The following is a 20,044-nucleotide window of genomic DNA, read 5'->3' as shown; positions in this document are numbered from 1 at the left end:
CCTAAAGCCCAGATCCATCAAGTCCTCATGGGTCATCTTCTGCAGAACCCTGATCTTGATACCAAGGTATCAATGCATAAACATCCTTTGAGGGCCCCTGTGTCCCAGGGCTGTAACTGTACCTACAGTAGACACACAGTCAGACACACAGTCTCTGTGATAGCAGTGTGGACTGATGTCCTGCCATGCACCGGTAGGACATCTCAGCACCTGTGGGTGGTGTCGAAGATGTTGTCAGTTGCCTTGGTGCGCGGTTGGATCTAAGCTTTGTTTAACAGCAAGTCATCTGAGTGAGGGTGAAGGAGTCATGAGCTGCAGAATAAATACCTTCCATTATCACCTTGGAATATTCCAGGCCCTGTTGATTTAAGTGTGTTTCAAGGCCAGCCAGTTTTCAACCCGGTGTGAAAGGAGGGACCCTTTGCACATGTATGGTGAGGTTAGGGGAACATGGTGATGGTGTGACATATAAATCCTGTTCCAAGACTCCTTAGTGTGTATGTGTGTGTGTATATGTGTGTGAATATGTGTATGTGTGTATACATGTGTATGTATATATGTGTCTATGTGTGTGTGCACATATGTGTATATATGTGTATATGTGTGTCTGCGCATGTGTACGTGTGTGTGTGCATATGTGTGTGTCCATATGTAGACTATCTTTCTCTCAGTGGATTTTGGCCACAGATTCTTGCTGGGGAATTCCACACCCGTGAGATGTGTGAATCTTGAGACCTCTTCGCTGACAAGTATTCACTGAGTGCTCGCCTTGTGCATGTGTTTCCATCAGAGTCTCCACAAGAAGCAGACGACACATTTAAAACAGAGTTTTGTCTGCAGAGGGTTTATTTGCAATGAGACTACTGGCAAAAGTGTGAGGGTGGGAACCATGGGGATGGAGCAGTAACCTTGGCGCAGCAGTGGTCCTGGGGTTATCAGCTGCAGGTCTGAGGCACAGAGGGAGGGGGCTGTCACTGCAAGCTGGAGAGGAGGGCCAGGCAGCAGTGGCCTTCAGCTGAGGGCCCAGCCGACTGCAGGGGACCTTGCCAACCAGGATTGAGGGGAATACTTACTTTCAGCAACAGCTCTCTTTCCTTCCACTCCTCTGTGGGGTTCCGTACCAGCCAAATCCTCCAGGAGCCTGGAGCCCAGGAACCTGGTAGTGGCTTGGACAGCTCAGGGGGCAGAGGGCAGGCTGGAGGAGCATCTGGAGCATTGGAGGGTATCTGGAGGGGCAAATGCACCTGGACAGGCAAAATACTGCACTGTCCAGTGGATAGGGATTCCAGGTTCTGTGAGGTCCGAAGTTCACACAATTTTGGGGGTCTGCTTAAAGAAAATCATACAAAAATATCTTACCTTGGCAAAAAAAAACAAAACCAAAAACAAAAAAAACCCCCAAAACAAAAACCCACTAAAATGGTTAACAGAAGGCTTTGGATGAGATATGTGCTTAAGCCTCATTAGCTTCACTGTAAATCTCCCTCCGCCTATGACTTTGGGGACATTGACCTAGAATAGCACCGCTGCCCTAAATAAGGTTACTGTCTCATGGATATGGATTACCGAAGGCTTAGACAACTGATTAGAATTACAAAGCAAACTATGGCGTAAGATAATTACGGATGGAATACACAGATTAGGTAGGCATGGATATAGGCTTTGACAGACAGGATTTAGACGCGTGGCTATGAGTGGCGAGAATAATACTCTGCTCTTTATTGAGCATCTACTACAGACAAAGCACTGTCTCTAGGATATCTCATTTAATCCTGACAAAAACAAGATATTGAGACTCATAGGGGTTAAGTCATTTAGTTCACAAAGTTAGAGAGTGGAGGAGCCGGGATTTGATCGCGAGCTGTTTGCTTCCAGAGCCAGGCCCTAATATACTGAACCAAGCCGCTGTGTGACAAGCATGCAGGTGTGGACGAGAAGGTGCGAAAATGGAAGCACCACTTGGCCAAACGGGAATATTTTACATCCAACTCTTTTCAACACATTATTTAGTAAATCAAGCTACTGCGAACACGGGCGATATTTATTTCGGTTCCTAGGGCTTTGACGGATACAGCATCTGACCATAAGAACGGATTCAAGAGACTGTAGACCGCATTTCCCAGAGGCCCACTGGGGCCGAGCCAACACGATCTCGCTTTGCCAGTGAAAGACTCCATTTCCCAGCACGCAGTGCGAGGGCCGGCCCGCGGCTCCCGTCATTCCTCGGGGGCCGGCGGGAGCCAGCGCGGGCTCCGCCCATCCCGCGCGTTCCCGCTCGCTCCGCCTCTCCCTCTCGCCTGAGCCAATGGGAAGGCCCCATACTGCAGGGTGTGACGGGGCTGGCGCCGCCGCGGAGTTGCGAGTCGGCGAAAGCGGCGGGAAGTTCGTACTGGGCAGAAGGCGACGGTCTGCGGCTTGGGGTAGGGCGGCCGCGCGCTAAGCGGTCCGAGGGCGCCGGCGCCGAACGGGGACTGTGGAGGGGGCGGCCGGGGAGCTGGGCTAGCGTGGGGCGGCCGGGCGGCCGTGCCCTCGGGCGGTGTCGAGGGCGGCGGTCGGCGCGGCGCCGGCGTCCTCTCCCGCCGGGGCTCCCTCAGGTCCCGCTGCGGCCCTGGGTTTCCTGCACCGGCCGGGGGGGGTGCCCGAGGCTCAGCTTCCCGTTCTGGACGGCACGTAGGCCGGTCAGACTCGCGCCGTGTCTGGGAGATGGCCCTTGTAAGGCCAGCCTGGACCGCCGGGGTCTTTCCTCCCTCTCGGAGCTCATACTCTGCAGGGGAATCGGAGTAGAAGCAAATAGTACCATTTGCAGATGCCGAAAAGCTCCCTAGTAATAGGATAGGCGACGGTGGGCCGGAGTGGTAGGGGTGACGGAGAGCATCTCAGGAGGTGACGTTGGTCCTGAGACCTGAGATGGGCGAAGGAGCCTTCTCCCCAGAGGGTAGCGTTCCAGGCGTTTCTAACCAGTCGGTGTCGGGCTGAGGCCGGGTAAGAGCTTGCTTGCACTTGACCGCAAGGTTCAAGGCTGTGAAGCTCTGTAGGAGAGTTTTACAAGGGATTTTAGCATCCTTCTGACGGTTTTTTGTTGCCCCTCCGTAGCTACGGGTTGGCACCCTTTGCTGATGTAGCCATGTTCAAGGACAGCAAGTAGTTTTTCCTTTTTCGAATAATTTTTGGCTCCGGTGTCAAAACTCATAGGTCATTTATTTAAATTAGACAAAAAGCATCAGAGTCTCTGGGTTGAGAGAGGGAGGGAGGAAGGGGACGCAGACACGACGTTCCTGTTGAGGCCACCCATTTTTCACTCCCCCCCACCCCCGACTTTTTTGTTTTTTTTTTTTTTTGCTTGTTGTTGACTCTTCCTCTCCCTTCGCAATCTCCTTTTCTTGGAACAACCTGGAAATAACCAGTTTTGCTGTTGGGAGGGTGGTGCGTTTAAGGAACTGTTGAAGAGCCTCATTAATTACTGTTTTTTCATTTCTTTCTATTTTAACTGCAGTTACCCATCTGTGGAGTCTGAACTTTGCAAGAGTTAAAAATAAATAGGGCAGCATTTATTTTGAAGAGTTCAGAATAAAGGCACCTTACTTTTCTTGACATGTGGAGTGTGATACTTTTGGGGAAGAATTTAATCTCCAGTTTTAAAGAAGTCTCAGAGGGCAGCAGGGGTTCTTTATGTTGTTGTTTATGTATGTTGTCCCTCAGTTGTGTCCGACTCTTTGTGACCCCCACAGCCTGTAGCTCCCCAGGCCCTTCTGTCCGTGGGATTTCCCAGGGAGAATACTGGAGTGGGTTGGGTTGCCATTTTCTCCTCCAAGATAAGATGATGTTCATCAGCTGTCTGTAGAAGGGAATTCAGTAGTCACTTAACACAAACTTCTCTGCTGAAGCTGCTACAGGTGCTGTGTCATGTCAACATTGTTCATCAGATTCTGGGATAATAGTAACCCAGCTTGAATCTAGTGACGGTAAACTTGTGTTAAGAGTTCAGTTCAGTCGCTCAGTCGTGTCCGACTCTTTGTGACCCCATGAATCGAAGCACGCCAGGCCTCCCTGTCCATCACCAACTCCCGGAGTTCACTCACACTCCTGTCCATCGAGTCAGTGATGCCATCCAGCCATCTCATCCTCTGTCATCCCCTTCTCCTCCTGCCCCCAATCCTTCCCAGCATCAGAGTCTTCCAGTGAGTCAGCTCTTCGCATGAGGTGGCCAAAGTACTGGAGTTTCAGCTTTAGCATCATTCCTTCCACAGAAATCCCAGGGCTGATCTCCTTGAGAATGGACTGGTTGTGTTAAGCATTACTGTCCATTTATTATACTAGTATCTAATGCAAAAGGGCTTCCAGGTGGGTAGAGAATCCTCCTGCCAAGTAGGCACAGATTTGATCCCAGGGTCGGGAACATCCCCTGAAGAAGGAAATGACAACCCACTCCAGTGTGCTTGCCTGGGAAATCCCGTAGACAGAGGAGCCTGGCGGGCTACAGTCCACGGGGTCACAGAGTCAGACGCGACTTAGCGACTAAACAGCAACAACAGTCTAGTGCAAATAACCAGATTTAGAGTGTAATGGCTTACGTTAAGCACAGCAAGAATTGTGGGAGGATATTTGTTAAATGAGAAAATGAAGGAATGTAACATTTGTAGAACCTGGCATATAATAAGTTAGTAAGTGCCCAGGAGATGGTTATGTGGAAAGCTTACGTTAAGTTTTATTCCAGGGTGCAAGTTGTATATTTTAAAATTAATAGTAGTGCATTGAAAATGTTGACAGACCCTAAAATTAAATTTCTTAATTAGGCCAGGCTTTTTCTTTTTTTTTTTTTTTTTTGAGAACTAATGTGAAATAATAATAAATAATGTAAGTGACGGTCCCAGATGTCTTGGGAAGAAAAATACGATTTTTATTTTGACAACTATATACATATTTTTCCTTAAAGCCATCCCTAATAAGATATGATGTGCTATGAATAGAATTTTGGTTTAAAAAATAAAACTTTGAAAGTATTTTTATTTGGTAAATAAAACTTACTGGAAATGAGGCAAAGCTTGAAAATTTACCTTATATCAAAATGAAGGATGATTCCTGAATTTATGCAAATGTTAGTGTCTTCATAGATCAGACATTGAACCTAATGGAAATTAAGTGCTGCCTCTGTGTGTGTGACTGAGGCTCTCATGGAAATTGTTCTTCGTAATGGATGGGTTACCGAATAGGCCTGGAGAATATTTTTCAGACTGGTAGTACATTTTGCACGTTTGCCGAGTTTATTTTTCAGAGTGAGCAGAGATGGACTTGTTTATTCACCAGACGTCCTGTGCCTGCTGTATGTCAGGAGCTGTGCCGGGGGCAGAATCTGTTCTTGCGATTGGAGGGTCTTGTCGAAGCAACTTTTCTTTTAAGCTAATAGAGGTCATTGTTTTGACCTTTGGTTATCTAGCACCCAGCACACGAGAAGTCAAGTGTGTATGGCACATTCGAAAAACTATACTGTTCGTGGTAAAATGTAGAAAACAGGAAATTTTTAATCAAGGTGTAAGGATGATACGGAAAAGTGATGGAGTCTGCTACAGCATTAGCTGGGTGGTGTGACCTAGATGTGCTCACACTCTGTGATACATTTGGCCCTTTTGACCCAGATTCCTGTGAACATGTTCTTACTTGCCTTTACAAAGATGTGAAGATTCATGTTGATGCATGGCGAAAACCACCACAGTATTGTAATTAGCCTCCAATGAAAATAAATTAATTAAAAAAAAAAAGATGTAAAGAAGGGCATGCCCTTTAATATCTTGCCCCCTTAGCTTCTGAGTGATATTTAAGTACCTAACATTCCACGGTTGTTGTTTTGAACTAATTTCTTGCAGTGCTCCATCTCTCCCAATGTCATCTTAAATCTTTGAACTCAAACTCAAGCACATTCTACTCTTCTTTTCTGGATGACATGTGGACAACACTTGAAGAAAGAAAAGCTCTCTAGAGTGTGGATAGGTATGAAATCTGCCCTTCCCCTGTAATTGGAGTTTGATTTTTAATATTCACTGATAAATACTAATGACAGGAAACTACTTCTAGTAACATTCATTGGTAAATTTATCAAGAATTTTATTAGCCACAGTGTCTTTGTCAGCTTGGTTTGAATTGTATTGTTTGTTTAGTCTTCATGGAGGTACATGGATTTCCATGATTCTTTGCAGTTAGTCCTGTCTCTCCATGGGTCTTTGACCCAAGAGAAAGGAACCATCTCCGATTTGAAAATGAGATGCTGTCCGCACTGCCAATGTTTAGGGTGAATATTAAACCTACACATAGACTGAAGTGTTGATCAGGAAGCTGTATGTATTAAATGGGAAGATACACTAGATGGAAGTCATGTAATTAAGTTGCAGGGTTGTTAATTTGAGATTTGGGAATGTTCTGGACACAGTTGTCTTAACAGAGCTTAGTACCCAGTCTGAATGAGAACTGGAAAGCCAGTGGGCAAAGGGCAGCACCATCTTTTACTTTTCATGGCTTTGTAGTTTCCCTCTGTGCATTTCTCTCTCTTTGCAGACCGCCGGTCTTGCTGCTGTTCACGTTTGGGGCAGATAGTCTTAGTGCTAGCTCCTTGTTCAGGAATCCCAGAGAGGCTCCATTATCTCTGTCAGTTAGATCCAAAAGTTTTAAAAAAGTCATGAAGTTAGAAATCCTAGAGCTAAGATAACTACAGCTTTATTTCAGATTAATTGCTTTCCTCAAATTGTCTTACGAAGTATTAATAACAGCCGAACAAATGCCATTGTGTGATAATGCTGTGTATAAATGCATTGTGATCACATGGCGTGTTAGAAAGTGCCATTAAGCCTTCAGTCTTCATAGACTGTCAGGAACAAACTTTTGCTGTTTCTGCTGGAATTGTTGCTTTTGTTCCACTTGTTACTGAAATTTACTATTTAACATGGTAGCAGAGCTATCACCATACAGATTATATCTAATTATGCATTCTTTTTTAGAGGTAGTAAGGAAAAAAGTCTTTTTTGGGAATCAGGGAAAAAGTTCTAGAAATGCATTAAAAAAAACCCAAGGCCAGGTTATAACATTTAAGAGGCTTGCTTACTGGTTTTATATGGCACCCCACTCCAGTACTCTTGCTTGGAAAATCCCATGGATGGAGGAGCCTGGTGGGCTGCAGTCCATGGGGTTGCTAAGAGTCGGACAGGACTGAGCAACTTCACTTTCACTTTTCACTTTCATGCATTGGAGAAGGAAATGGCAGCCCACTCCAGTGGTCTTGCCTGGAGAATCCCAGGGACTGGGGAGCCTGGTGGGCTGCCGTCTTTGGGGTCCCACAGAGTCGGACATGACTGAAGTGACTTAGCATAGCATAGAAAATATTGTAGAAATTGTGACTTTCAAATGCATTACTTCACATGTTGCAGCCCATGTGAAATGGTGCAGCCACTCTGGGATTTAGTTTGACAGTTTCTTAAAAAGTTGAACATACACCACGCACATGATCCAGCAGTTACACCCCTGGGCATTTATCCTCAGAAAATAAAAGCTTATGTTCACATGAAGACCTGTATGTAAATGTTCTAGTGGCTTCGTTTATAAAAGCCAAAACTCAGAGACAGCCGATGCATCCTTCAGTGGGTAAATGGTCAAATAAAATGAGGTTTAGCCATATAATGGAACACGAAAAGGAGCAAACGAAACAAAATCATAACAAAAAGGAGCAAACTACTGACATGAGCAACAGTTTGGATGGAGTTTAGGGGCACAGTACTGAGTGAAAAGGTTGTGTGATTAACATTCCTTTGTATAACGTTCCCGAAACCATATAGTTACAGTAGTGGAGAAGAGCTCAGTTTTGCCACAGTGAGGGTTGGGAGTATGATGTTACTATAGCGGGGTAGCCTGAGGGAGTTTCTTTGGGGGTGATTGAACAGTTCTGTGGCTTGGTTATTGTGATGGTTTTAATTATCTTTACATACGATGAAATGTCACAAGGTGTATACACACACACACACACACACACACACACACACACACGGTAAAAACTGAAGTTTGAATAAGTACTTTTGTTACTAACACTGTATCAGTGAGTTTCCTAATTTTGATCACTATTATGCTCCATGATGTTGGGTTGTAGGAGTAAGTATAGACTTTATTCACTAAGAAACTGCAGGCTTTCCCAGAGCTGTACCATCTTACAGTCCTGTCATCACTATATGAGTGATCAATTTCTCCACATTTTTACCAGCATTTGGTGTTAGCAGTATTTTTTATGTTAGCCATTTTAATAGGTGTGTATTGGTACTTCAGAATGGCTTTAATTTGCATTTTCCTAATGGCTAATGATGTTCAACATCTTTCCATACGCTTGTCCTTTGAAGTGGTTCAGAACAAGCCTCCACAAAATGTATCATTATGGCAAGTGGATTACTTTAAGCCAAAGAGAGTGAAGACCCATAAGATTCCGGAGCTTTTTACTGCCCCCTCAACTGACAGATTTGGAGAAGGAAATGGCACCCCACTCCAGTATTCATGCCTAGAAAATCCCATGGACGGAGGAGCCTGTAGGCTACAGTCCATGGGGTCACAAAGAGTCGGGCACGACTGAGCGACTTCACTTCACTTCAACTGACAAGTTAGTTTAGATAAGGAGCCTGGTTCAGAGAGAGCTGTTACCAGAGATAACTTTTAACTGAAAGGCCTAACTGTGTGGCATCTAATAACAAACATCTGATCACATGTCTGAGTTACCTTCCTGCTCTTTGAAGTCCCCGCCCCCTGTCCCCTTCCTCTGCTCAGGATGGCAAATAAGCCTCCACGGCCTGCCCTGCCCTTGGGGCCCATATTTTTGTGGAGGTACAATTAAATTTGTTTTTCTCCTGTTAATTTGTCTTAGGCCAGTTTAATTGACGCAGTAGCAAAAGAACCTAGAATGGTAGAGGAAATATTTTTTCTTTCCCACATAGTCATATCTTACTTTGTTCAAATCATTTTCCCGTTTTCTAATTTGCTTTCTTACTGTTGAATTTAGAGCATTCTTTATATATTCTGAATACAAGTCCTTTGCCAGATACGTGATTTGTAAATGTATTCTCTCAGTCTGTGGCTTGTCTTTTCATTCTCTTACAGTGTCTTCTGCAGCACAGAAGGTTTTAATTTTCATGAAGTCCAACTTACCAACGTATGGATCGTTTTTGGTGTCATGCATGTCTCAGAACTCTACCGAACCATAGGTCAGGTAGATGTTCCAAGTTTTCTTCGAAGTGCTTAACAATTTTATGTCTTACGTTTAGATCAATGAATCCATTTCGGGTTAATTTGTGCACGGAGTATGACTTTTAGGTCTTTTTCTTTTCTTTTCCTTTTGTGTATGGGTGTCTGCTTGTTCCAGAACCATTTGTTGAGAAGACTATGCTTTCTCCATTGAGTCTTTTTTTTTTTTTTTTAAATCTTTATCAAAAATCAGTTGGCTGTAAACTGCAAACAAAATGAATAAGCAATTAAGTATGGAAATTAATACAGATGTCTGAAGGTATAAAGGCTCATGGCTTGAGTCTTGAAAAAAATATGTATAGATTTGAGAGGAAGTGGGAAAACATTTTAGAGAATAGCATGAGCAAATTTAGGTCCTAGAGAAAATAAGAACTGGCTGTTTTGGGGTGTCATGGAAGTGAAGGAGAGGGAGGGACATTGGGGGAGGATAATTCATTCATGTGTCTAGGAAACTGCTGGCCAGTTTTTAATCAGTTTATTGACTGCTAGAAGGTACTGTAGGTTCTGGAGCAGGAAGAAGGATATGGTGGAAATAGTCTTCGAGAGACTTTTTTTAGGGGTATGTATGGCAGTGATGGGGCTTCCCAGGTGGTGCTAGTGGTAAAGAACCTGCCTGCCAGTGCAGGAGACATAAGAGACGCGGGTTCAATTCCTGGGTTGGGAAGATCCCCTGGAGGAGGGCATGGCAACCCACTTCAGTATTCTTGCCTGCAGAATCCCATGGACAGAGGAGCCTGGCGGGCTACAGTCCATGGTGTCACAAAGAGTTGGACATGACTGAGTTACTAAGCAAGCACTCAGATGGCAGTGCTAGGTTAGTAGGAAGAAGAGGATACAGCCATGACCCTGACAGTGTTGTTACTTTATAACTAAGTCCTTTGTATTTCTTAGAAGGGTTTTGGTAGATTTTAGACTTTGGCCACTTTTTCAGACTTTTCTCCCTAGTGATGGCTCCTGAGAACTCCGCTGGACCTTCTAACTCCTTCACATCAACGCTTCCTTTAGTAAGTTGTGTGTGTTGGCTCATTGTTGACTTTGGTGACAGTTCTTATCAGGCCTAAAAGGAGTCCAAGAGATGAGCAACTGAAATGATGAAAACATAAAAGAGTTGATGAATTGGTCCAATGAGAAAAAGTTAATGGAATCTCTTTTATTTATCACGGCTAAGAGCAGACTCAGGGGTTATTTAATCAGAACGTCCTGATACTTGTATTTGAAGAACTACACCGAGAGTGGTGATGACCAGCTGTTCTTCAGAGTCACCGAGGACTGAGCAAGGACAGACAGCTCAGATGGCAAGATGAGGGTTTTAGTCTGAGGAAGGACTTTCCAGGCAGTGAGAACATTAGATGCTTCCTGCCAGTAATGGAAGGGTCTTTAGAGAGGGATTAGGAAGCCTAGACGTAGTCTAGGAACATTTTTCTTATAGTTGGGGATGTGACGGGTGACAGCCCCCGAGTCCTAATTTATTAATTTGTGACCAGAAATACTCAGTTTCTGTTTTCTTAACAACCACTTCCTGTTCTTGATTTCTTTCCCTGAACAAATTATATTTCTTTTTCTGTTCACCTTTGGGAATCTCGTTTGGTTTCTGCCTTCTCTTGTGCGTTTTAAAAGATTATCTTAGATGTAGATTAGACTTCTGTCATTTAAAAAAAATAGCTTCTCAACAAATAGAACTTTTGTAACATCAAACTGCTAAATATCCATGCATTTCTACTTTTTAATTTAGAACATGGAAAAGCGTATCATCCCATTTTTATAAAACATCAGTGATGACTTGTTGAGCAAAGGATTTTACTGCATAAGAGATTACCGTGACATGTATTAATGAAAGATTGGCAGTGTGAGAAGCTTTCCTGCGATCACTTATTTGCCTTCAGAGCAGTTTTTCTTTTTGATTTAATTTTCTTGGTCTGATTCTTTTCTACAAGTCTAGATCTTTTTCCCACTGAAATGTTTAGATTGACCAAGACTATTTCACTCATGATCGCAACCCTTCAGTATTAAAACGGAATTTTTTTTTTTCTGCGGAAGAGCAAGCTCTTACAGTGCTATGCAAGCTGCCCATTTAAAACTATCATTGCTTGGCACCTATGCCCTAGTGACAGTTTGACCAACATGTGAGCAGGCACACTGCCATCCTGACAGATGGGCGTGGGTAGAGGCAGCCAAGAAACCATGTATCTGCATCTAGTGTATTTGTTAAGGGCAGGATTCCCAGTCGGGGATGTTCAAACGTCTGTCCATCCTGAGCGTTCACGCCTATGGATAAAGGGATGTCATCATTAATCTCAGCCTCTGACTGAGATTCCATGGGTATGTAAGAGCTTCTTGGCACTTACAGAAGTAGGCAATTGGGGACAATCAGGATAATTGTCCTCTCCTTCATCCCAGGACTACTTGAAATAATCCTTTTCTTTTTTTCCTAGCCAACTTGGTTTGCAGTGAGTACAAAACTGTTCAGACATGGTCCCAATACTTCTAGAATATATACTGTTGCATTTTTTTTCTCGTGTAAAGAAGCTCTGAAGCCATAGGTATTTATGGTTTGGACAGTGATGTACATAATTGATTGGAGTCAGGTAGACCGGAGTTCACAGACTGATGGCTGTGTGACATCAGGGTAAGCTAATTTTACCATGACATCAAGATGAAATAATAGCTGTTACATAGGGTGGTTGTGAGAATGGCCTGTGAAACATGTACAGTGAATTGCTTGGTGTAATGACTGGTCCCCTGTATGTGTTCAATAAGCGTGTATCATCATCATCATTGCTGTAATATACCTGAGGGCATTTTTCTCTGGAGAGTTACTGAAACAGGGAAATCTTTTTTCCACTCATTTCCTATTAATACCATTCTTGAAAGTCATGTATTGGATATCATCACATTGTTTAGTCTATAATGGAATGCCTCCAACAACAGGGAGCTCACTACCTTTAGAAAAGGGTTATTCAGTCATGGAATTGGTGACATTTTAGATGAGTTGTCCTTTGCTGTGTTGGGGGGTTCTCTGAATTGTTGGGTGTTCATCATCCCCGGCCAGGGGGCACAGAATTGTCCCTGTTTGAGAACCACTGCTCTCTGCTGTTCTTAATGAAGTATTGACTGTTAGTAGGTACTTTCTTAGGTTGAGTGGAAGTCTTTGTTTTTCCTACTCAGTTCTGTCTTTTGGAGACATGTAGGACAAGCTCAATTCCTGTTTCATATTATGGTCTTTCAAATACTTGAAAATGGTCATCAAGTCTTCTCAGTCTTTTTGAGTTGAAACATCATCTAGTTCATTAACTGTTTCTTACAAGTCTTGATTTCATGTCATTTCACCACATTAGTGACTTTCCTTTGATTTAATTTATTTTTATTTTTTTAAATGGTAGTGCTTAAAATTGAATGCAGTACTCCATGCAGGGCTTGATAAATTAAAAAAAAAAATTGAGTTGCATCCCTTACTTTAGATACAACACTTTTGTATTAGGATAGGAAAGATTACCTTTCATCATCTACATGCTTTCAGCTGTATCCTTTATTATCAGCTGTATCCTCTTAATGACCACATGATATGTTGAACCTAGAGTTGAGTAAAACCCTTAGATGTATTTAAGCCATGTCTTCTTTAGCCTGTTTTTATGCATTAGTTTTGGTGTTTAAGCATGATAACTTCTGCTTATCCTGTTAATTTTTTGTTTTTTTAATTTAGCTAACTGCAATCCAAATTCTTGGTCAACTCTGAAGTTTTAGCGTAAAAGAGCAAGTAGGTGCTAATGACGCTGTCAGCTGAGAGTGAAAATATGGGGGAGAGGTGTGTGTTTGTGTGCGTGCGTGTGTCCATGTGCATGTGTCTGAAAGGGGAACTGGAGGTGGAAACCTGGGAATCCTGATGTTAAGAGGCAGCTGGACACAAAGGAGGCGACGGACCAGGAAGGGGTGGGCCAAAAAAAGTAGGGTGAAAATGAGTTTATCTTGGAAGCTGGAGAGACTGTGTGTTAAATACTGGGGTAGATCCTTGAATACCAGATGAACAGGACATCGTCCCTGCTTTCTGCTCCTGTCTTTATTTGCCCCATGGTTTAACTCTTCAGTTAATGGTATTACCTAGTCAGTTATGCCTGAACACCTAGAGTTACTCTTTATTTTACCTTCATACACTCCCTGGTGGCTTAGACGGTAAAGAATCTGCCTTCAGTGTGGGAGACCTGGGTTCGATCCCTGGGTTGGGATCCCTTGGAGGAGGGCATGGCAACCCACTCCAGTATTCTAGCATGAAAAATCCCATGGACAGAGGAGCCTGGTGGGCTATAGTCACAGAGTTGGACATGACTGAGTGAGCACACGCACATCTGAGATTCATTCATGCTGCATATAGTATGTTGTGTGTGTTGGTAGTACTCTCTAATTCTGGTTAACTGTTATTGTGTAATACATGAGTTTTTTGGTTATTGACTACTACCTAACACCAAACTTAGTGGGAGTTAAACAGCAACCATGTTACTATGCTCATGGATTTGGAATTTGGTTAGGACAGCTTGCCCTGTTGTTTCAGGGTTCCCTTACTCACATGTATGGTGCTTTGGCTGGGATGTCATGAAGACCAGGACCATCTGGGATTGTTGACTGGAGCACTTACATTTTGTTTTTTTTTGAAAGAGGCTATTTGTTTTTCCAGTGGTATATCTAAAACAGTTAGAATGGAGGCAAAGACTTCTACTTGAAACTTGCTTTGCTTCTTTGCAACTTTTGAGTAGATCGTTTGGATAGTGTTCAGGTATTGCTGCTGGAAAGGGTGTAACGGGGCCGATGATGGTCTTTAACCAGAGGAAAGTCATCGTCTGTATCCAGAAGCAGAGATTTCCTTTGAGACGGAGAGGTGGTCACTGGTATAGTGGTTGCTCTGAAGGTGGCTGTGCCCTGGCTCCAGGTCCTCCACGGGGCCTTTGGCTCTTCAAGCATGTGGACTGGGTCCCACTGGAAGCTTGCTGAGAGTGACTCATCCTGAGGTCACACAGCGTCACTTCCACTGTACTCTACTGGTTGAAATGGACACAGGTCTGCCTGGATTCAAGGGGAAGGAACTTAGACCTCACATCTTAAGAAAGGTGTGTCAAAAGTTCTGTGACAATTTTTAAAAAGCACCATAAATTGTAGACTAATTTATCCATTCTGTTGTAATTGTAGATGGATATTGGAATAGTTTCTACTTTGGAGAAGTTTTGAATAATGCTGCTGAAGTCATTCTTGTTCTATCTCTGGTTCACGTTTGTATTCATTTTAGTTGCGTATACTAAGAGGAGAATTGCTAGTCCCGGTGTGTGTGTATCTTTAGCTTTGATAGGTACTGCCGGTTTTCCACAGTGTGTACCAGTTCATGCCTCTACCAGAAAACGCAGTTCCCATTGCTCTTCAGCTTCACCTGCGCTTGGTACTATCGGTTAAACATTACATTTTTCTTTTTTTTAAACAATTCTGTGGTTGTGTTGAAGATCTCAGTGTGGTTTAATTGACATTTTTTTGTTAACTGGTGACTTGAGCACCTTTTCATTTGCTATTAGGCTTTTAAATATCTTGTTTTATAAAGTGCCTATTCAAGTGTCTGCTGCTGCTAAGTCACATCAGTCGTGTCCCACTCTGTGCGACCCCATCGACGGCAGCCCACCAGGCTCCCCCATCCCTGGGATTCTCCAGGCGAGAAGACTGGAGTGGGTTGCCATTGCCTTCTCCAATTCAAGTGTCATTTGCCCATTTTAAACAAATAGTCTTGTCTTTTTTTTTTTCCTTATTGAAATGTTGGGGTTTTTATGTACTCTGGATATGAAGTCTTTGTTGAAAATATGAATTGTAAAAATCTCTTTCCATCCTGTGGCTTGCCATTTCACTCTTGTGTCTTTAGATGAACTGAAATTCTAAATTTTAATCAATTTCCGTTTACAGGTCTTTTCCTTTTTGACTAGTGTTTTCTGTGTCTTGTTCACAAAGTTTTGCTACTCTGTGGTTTTGAAGATGTTTTCTTGTGTTATCTTCAAGCAGTTTTATCCTTTGACCTTTCACATTTAGGTCTCAGTCTCCAGGAACTGATTTTTTGGTGTGTGGTGAGGTGAGGGCCAAGTTTCCTTTTCTCCCCGTTTGCTTATCTCCACAGCTGGTAGCAGGTAGCCCTGGGTCAGGTGAGCCCCAGCCTGAGAGTTAGCATTCTTGGATTCTCAGCCTTCATCTACCTTTAACGCACCTTCTGAACTTGGGCACATTATTAAAACTGTCTGGCCTCAGCTTCAGCTGCAGTATGAAGGGCCTAAATGAAATGTTTCTGGTCTTCCTTCTGGCTCTGGTTTGTTGAATCATTCTGCCCAGTGTGCAGTTTTATTTAGGCTTGTAAGAATCTGCATGAATCTGGTTTCCGGGACCTAATGTGTCCCTGATCTCCCCCAGCTTAATGTGATCGCCAGCTGTGGTGAGCCTGCCATCTAGTTTTTCATCTAAGCTACTGGTGAAAGACAACTTTCTTCATCACGGTGTCAGGTCCTCGCCCTGCACGTGTTCTCTTGATCTTGCTGTAGTCTGTCCCTTGCCAGGAGCTCGCCGCCCTGTGTTGGTAAGCTGTGTTTCAGGACACCAGTTTCAGGTGAACGTCCTTCACATAGACATAGCTTTTCATTTCCTTTGACCTTTCCTTCGGTTTCCTACTTGAACTCCTAAGAACCACAGATAACAATGTAGAGTTTCAGGGATCAGCAGAAGTCATTCGTGATCAAATGAGTTATGGTCTCAGTGGATTCTCTCTCCCATGTGGCAGTTCCTGCAAATAGCTGTGTACTGTACTGGTGCCCTTCAGTGAAGCGGTCAGGAACCACGCTGGTGACATAGCAAAATCTGCCTTTAGCTGGTTCCTCAGTGTTCTTGGTAGCCTGTGTTGGGGTGATTTCTGTCCTTCATTCAGAAAGTATAGTTTCTTTATGCAGAATGTCATAACTCCTCTTCCTTTGTCATTCTTGATATCACATTTTCCCTGTCATTAACTTTTTTTTTTTTAATTTTATTGGGACTTCCCTCACAATCCAGTGGTTAAGACTCTGCGCTCCCAGAGCAGGGGTACGGGTTCAATCCCTGGTCGGGGAACTAAGATCCCCAATGCCACCTGTGATAGAAAAAAAAAAAAGGCATTATTGAGATACAGTTCAATTATCATATAGCTCACTCAAAGGGTATTGTTCAGTGTTAGTATAGCCACAGGATGTAACCATCACCATAATCTAATTTTAGAATATTTTCATCAACCCTAAGAGAACTCCCCCACCAACTAACAAGCAGTCAGTCTTCATTGTCTCCCATGCTCCCCAGAATCCTGTGTTGCATGCTCAGGGTTGCTGAGTCCTGTCCGACTCTTTGTGATCTCATTGATTGTAACCCACCAGGTTCCTCTGTCCATGGGATTTTCTAGGCACTGGAGTGGGTTGCCATTTCCTCCTCCAGGGAATCTTCCTGACCCAGGGGTGAAACCTGTGTCTCCTGCATCTCCTACATTGGCAAGCAGATTCTTTACCACTGAACCACCTGGGAAGCACCCCCTAGAGCTCTAAGAAACTACTAATCTGCTTTTGTCTCTACAAATTTACCTGGTTTTGAAATTTTACATGATTGAAGTCATACAATATGTAGTGTTTTGTGAGCATCTTCTTTGGCCTAGCATGTTTTTAAAGTTCATCTGTGTTATAGCAGAATCTGCTTTGTTTCTTTTTATTGCTCAATAAGATCCCAGTGTATGGGTATGTCACATTTATCCATTCATCCGTCGAAGAACACTTGAGTTGTTTCTACTCGTGGACTATTATGAGTAATGCTGCTGTGAACATTTATGCACAGGTTTTTTATGTGTACGCGTTTTCATTTTTCCTGAGTATATACTACCCTTGGAACTGCTGGGTGACGTGGAAACTCTGTTTAACTTCTTTTTAGGAATTGCCAAACTGTTTTCCAAACTGACTGCATCTTTTTACATTTTTACTAGCAGTTGTTTGAGGGTTCGGGTCTCTCCAAATCTTCACCAGTTCTGGTGGTTTTTTGTCTTTTTGTTTATATCCGTGGTAGCATGTGGGAAGTAGTATCTCATTGCAGTTTTGATTTTTATTTCTCTTAATGACTAATGAGGTCAAGTATCTTTTTGTGTGCTTCTTGGCCAGTTGTTTATCTGTTTTGGAGAAATGTCTATTTAAATCCTTTGTGTGTTTTTAAATTGGTTGCCTTTTTCTTATTGAGTTCATTAACCTTCTAATGTTCACCTTGAATCACCTTGATGTATTTGCAACTAGAAACATTTTTCCCTTGATTTTTCTTCCTTTATATTTCTTTCCTTTTGTTCAGGGACCATTTATTTTTCCTGAAGTGAGCAGGCAGGTCAAGAAGGTTCTCTAGCCCTTTTGCATTCTCTTGGCAACAGATTCCATTGGCAAAATATGTAACTGTGAAATACCTTAGAATGGAAAATATACATCTCCTGGTTATTGGAATAGATCCTTTTGTAGTTCATCCTACTTCTAAAATGAACCATGCTTCTTCCCTTAGAAGCCAGTAGGTAAAGCACCGGGTTAAACTTTAACTCAGGCCATTTTAGTTAAGGAAAAGGACCTGGAGAAGTTGGGCCTTGTCTCAGTTCGTAGCAGGTGGCCCTGGACCATGACTTCATTCAGCCTAGTTTTAGGAAATAGCTGTTGGTTTCTCACCAAGTGATACGTTAGACTCAAGGGATACTGGGGTAAGATAGACTCCCTGACTTCATATTCTCATAAAATACATCAAACAAGCACAGCACATATGCAACTCATGGTGATAGTGTCACAGGCATTGTGAGAGGTGTGCAAGGAGGTATGGTCTGGTGCTCTTAACTCCACTCAGTGCTGAGACTTTCACTTTTCTTTTGCATGTAGATTTTTGAGTACTTGAGTTTATCTGGACCACTCAGTAAGGAATGGTAACAAAAATGCCATCATCCAGATGCTGAGGTTGCAGAAGAAACTGACTTTAGAATCTTCAGCGTTTTTCAGTGGAATCTAGAAGATAGTCTCTTCGTGCTATTTTTATACAGTATTTTCTTAACTGTTTTATCATATATTCTGCAGTAGTTTATCACATCAAGTTTTTCCAGCTGAATTTTTGTCATGTTTTGTATTAGTCAACCGCAACTAAAAGCTTTTTTCTGGCGAGTTCTACATTTTGTTACTTTTGTCCTCTTGATCTTTGGAAGTCATCCTTCTTTTAACAGTAGGCTGTGTATTTGTAGTAACATGGATACGTTTCTGTTTTGTGTTTTATACTATTTTTATGACGTTTATATTCTTAGTCATTAAAGCAAATATTTTACCACCTAAAAACTTTTCATTTTGCAAATGACTCTGCAGTATGCACTCTACTCTCTCACTGCTTCTGTTAGTTAGCAAAAGAGGCATTTTTTTTTTTACAAAAAACTATACTTGAAATCCATATTTTTTTATTCTTGGCCCTGTTGACGTACTGTCCCAGGTTGTGAGACCAGAAAAATATCCAGCGCTCTTGGGGTCGAGTCAGAGGGACAGGGTGGCCAGCTGGAAGGGCTTCATTGTCGAGGGCAAAAGAAAAGCGAGAGGACTGGCCCGGCGTCAGGAGCTGGCCTGGGGCACAGGTGGCCCTGTGTCCTCCAGCTCAGCAGCCAGCCTCACGGAACGCCTCAAACCAGGTTTCTCTGAGAGCACAAAAAACGAGACAAAGCACAAACAAAGCCGGAGTTGCTGCCATCCACAGAATATTTGGCTAGAATGAGTGACCACAGCTTCTTTACCAATTATCACTTTGTTCTTGTCTCCTCCCAAATAAGATTTATTGAGATACCCAACATAGAACCCCCCTGCTTTCTAATTGCATCCAGTTTAGAGAAACTCTGCTGCTTAGTCACTTCAGTCGTGTCCGACTCTTCGCGACCCCAGAGATGGCAGCCCACCAGGCTTCCCTGTCCCCGGGATTCTCCAGGCAAGAACAGTGGAGTGGGCTGCCATTTCCTTCTCCAATGCATGAAAGTGAAAAGTGAAAGTGAAGTCGCTCAGTCGTGTCCAACTCTTAGCGACCCCATGGACTGCAGCCTATCAGGCTCCTCCGTCCATGGGATTTTCCAGGCAAGAGTACTGGAGTGGGGTGCCATTTCTTCCCTGAAAAGTGAAAGTCACTCAGTTGTGTTGACTCTGTGACCCCATGGACTGTACAGTCTGTGGAATTCTCCCAAGCCAGAATACCGGCGTGGGTAGCCTTTCCCTTCTCCAGGGGACCTTCTCGACCCAGGAATCAAACCGGGGTCTCCTCCACTGTCAGTGGATTCTTTACCAACTGAGCTATCAGGGAAGCTTCCCTCCTAGACCCTCCCCCGGCTTACCCAAATAAAACCCAAATCCTGTCATAGATTCTTTTTTTTTTTTTTTTAGATTAATTAGTTTACTTTTGGTTGCACTGGGTCTTTGTTGCTGCGGACAGGCTTTCCTCTAGTGGTGGGCGGAGGCTGCCCTTCATTGCGGAGCACAGGCTCCAGTAATTGCAGCGTGCAGGCTTTAGTTGCCCTCAGCATGTGGCATCTTCCTGGACCAGGGATCGATCCCATGTCTCCTGCATTGGCAGGCTGATTCCTATCCACTGTACCCCCAGGGAGTTCTTTACAACGTTCTCTTACTGAGATGCCCCACTGTTCCGTGGGTGTGTGTTCCAACTCACAGGACTAGGTGTGTTCTGGTGGTCTCTTGCTGAAAGGCAGACACCAGAGATAGAGCAGTTTTAG

At 43.4% G+C, this 20,044-nt stretch overlaps 1 protein-coding gene across 30 annotated transcripts in view; it reads left to right on the top strand.

The window, feature by feature from the left end:
- Positions 1–2,354: 2,354 nt before the first annotated feature.
- The window catches only part of VRK1 (VRK serine/threonine kinase 1), an 81,032-nt gene continuing 63,342 nt past the window's right edge, over positions 2,355–20,044 (top strand). For 4 of the 30 annotated variants that reach the window (XM_086363008.1, XM_086363006.1, XM_086363032.1 and 1 more), the window contains exons 1-3: positions 2,355–2,420; positions 5,862–5,985; positions 9,118–9,221. In XM_086363008.1, coding sequence (XP_086219134.1) covers positions 9,191–9,221 — 31 coding nt within the window. In that variant the 5' untranslated portion in view covers positions 2,355–2,420; positions 5,862–5,985; positions 9,118–9,190. Of the gene's footprint in view, positions 2,423–5,861; positions 5,988–9,117; positions 9,227–10,192; positions 10,266–12,966; positions 13,016–20,044 lie in introns of those variants that run through there. The other 26 variants (XM_086363003.1, XM_086362999.1, XM_086363033.1 and 23 more) reach the window with 11 other exon arrangements.

The sequence above is a fragment of the Bos grunniens genome, chromosome 21 (genome assembly GCF_055505025.1).
Source record: "Bos grunniens cultivar Pamir isolate PY7600 chromosome 21, Bosgru_T2T1.0, whole genome shotgun sequence".
Lineage (NCBI taxonomy): Eukaryota > Metazoa > Chordata > Mammalia > Artiodactyla > Bovidae > Bos > Bos grunniens.
The sequence above is the reverse complement of the archived record's forward strand: the minus strand, read 5'-3'. Positions and strand labels throughout refer to the sequence as shown.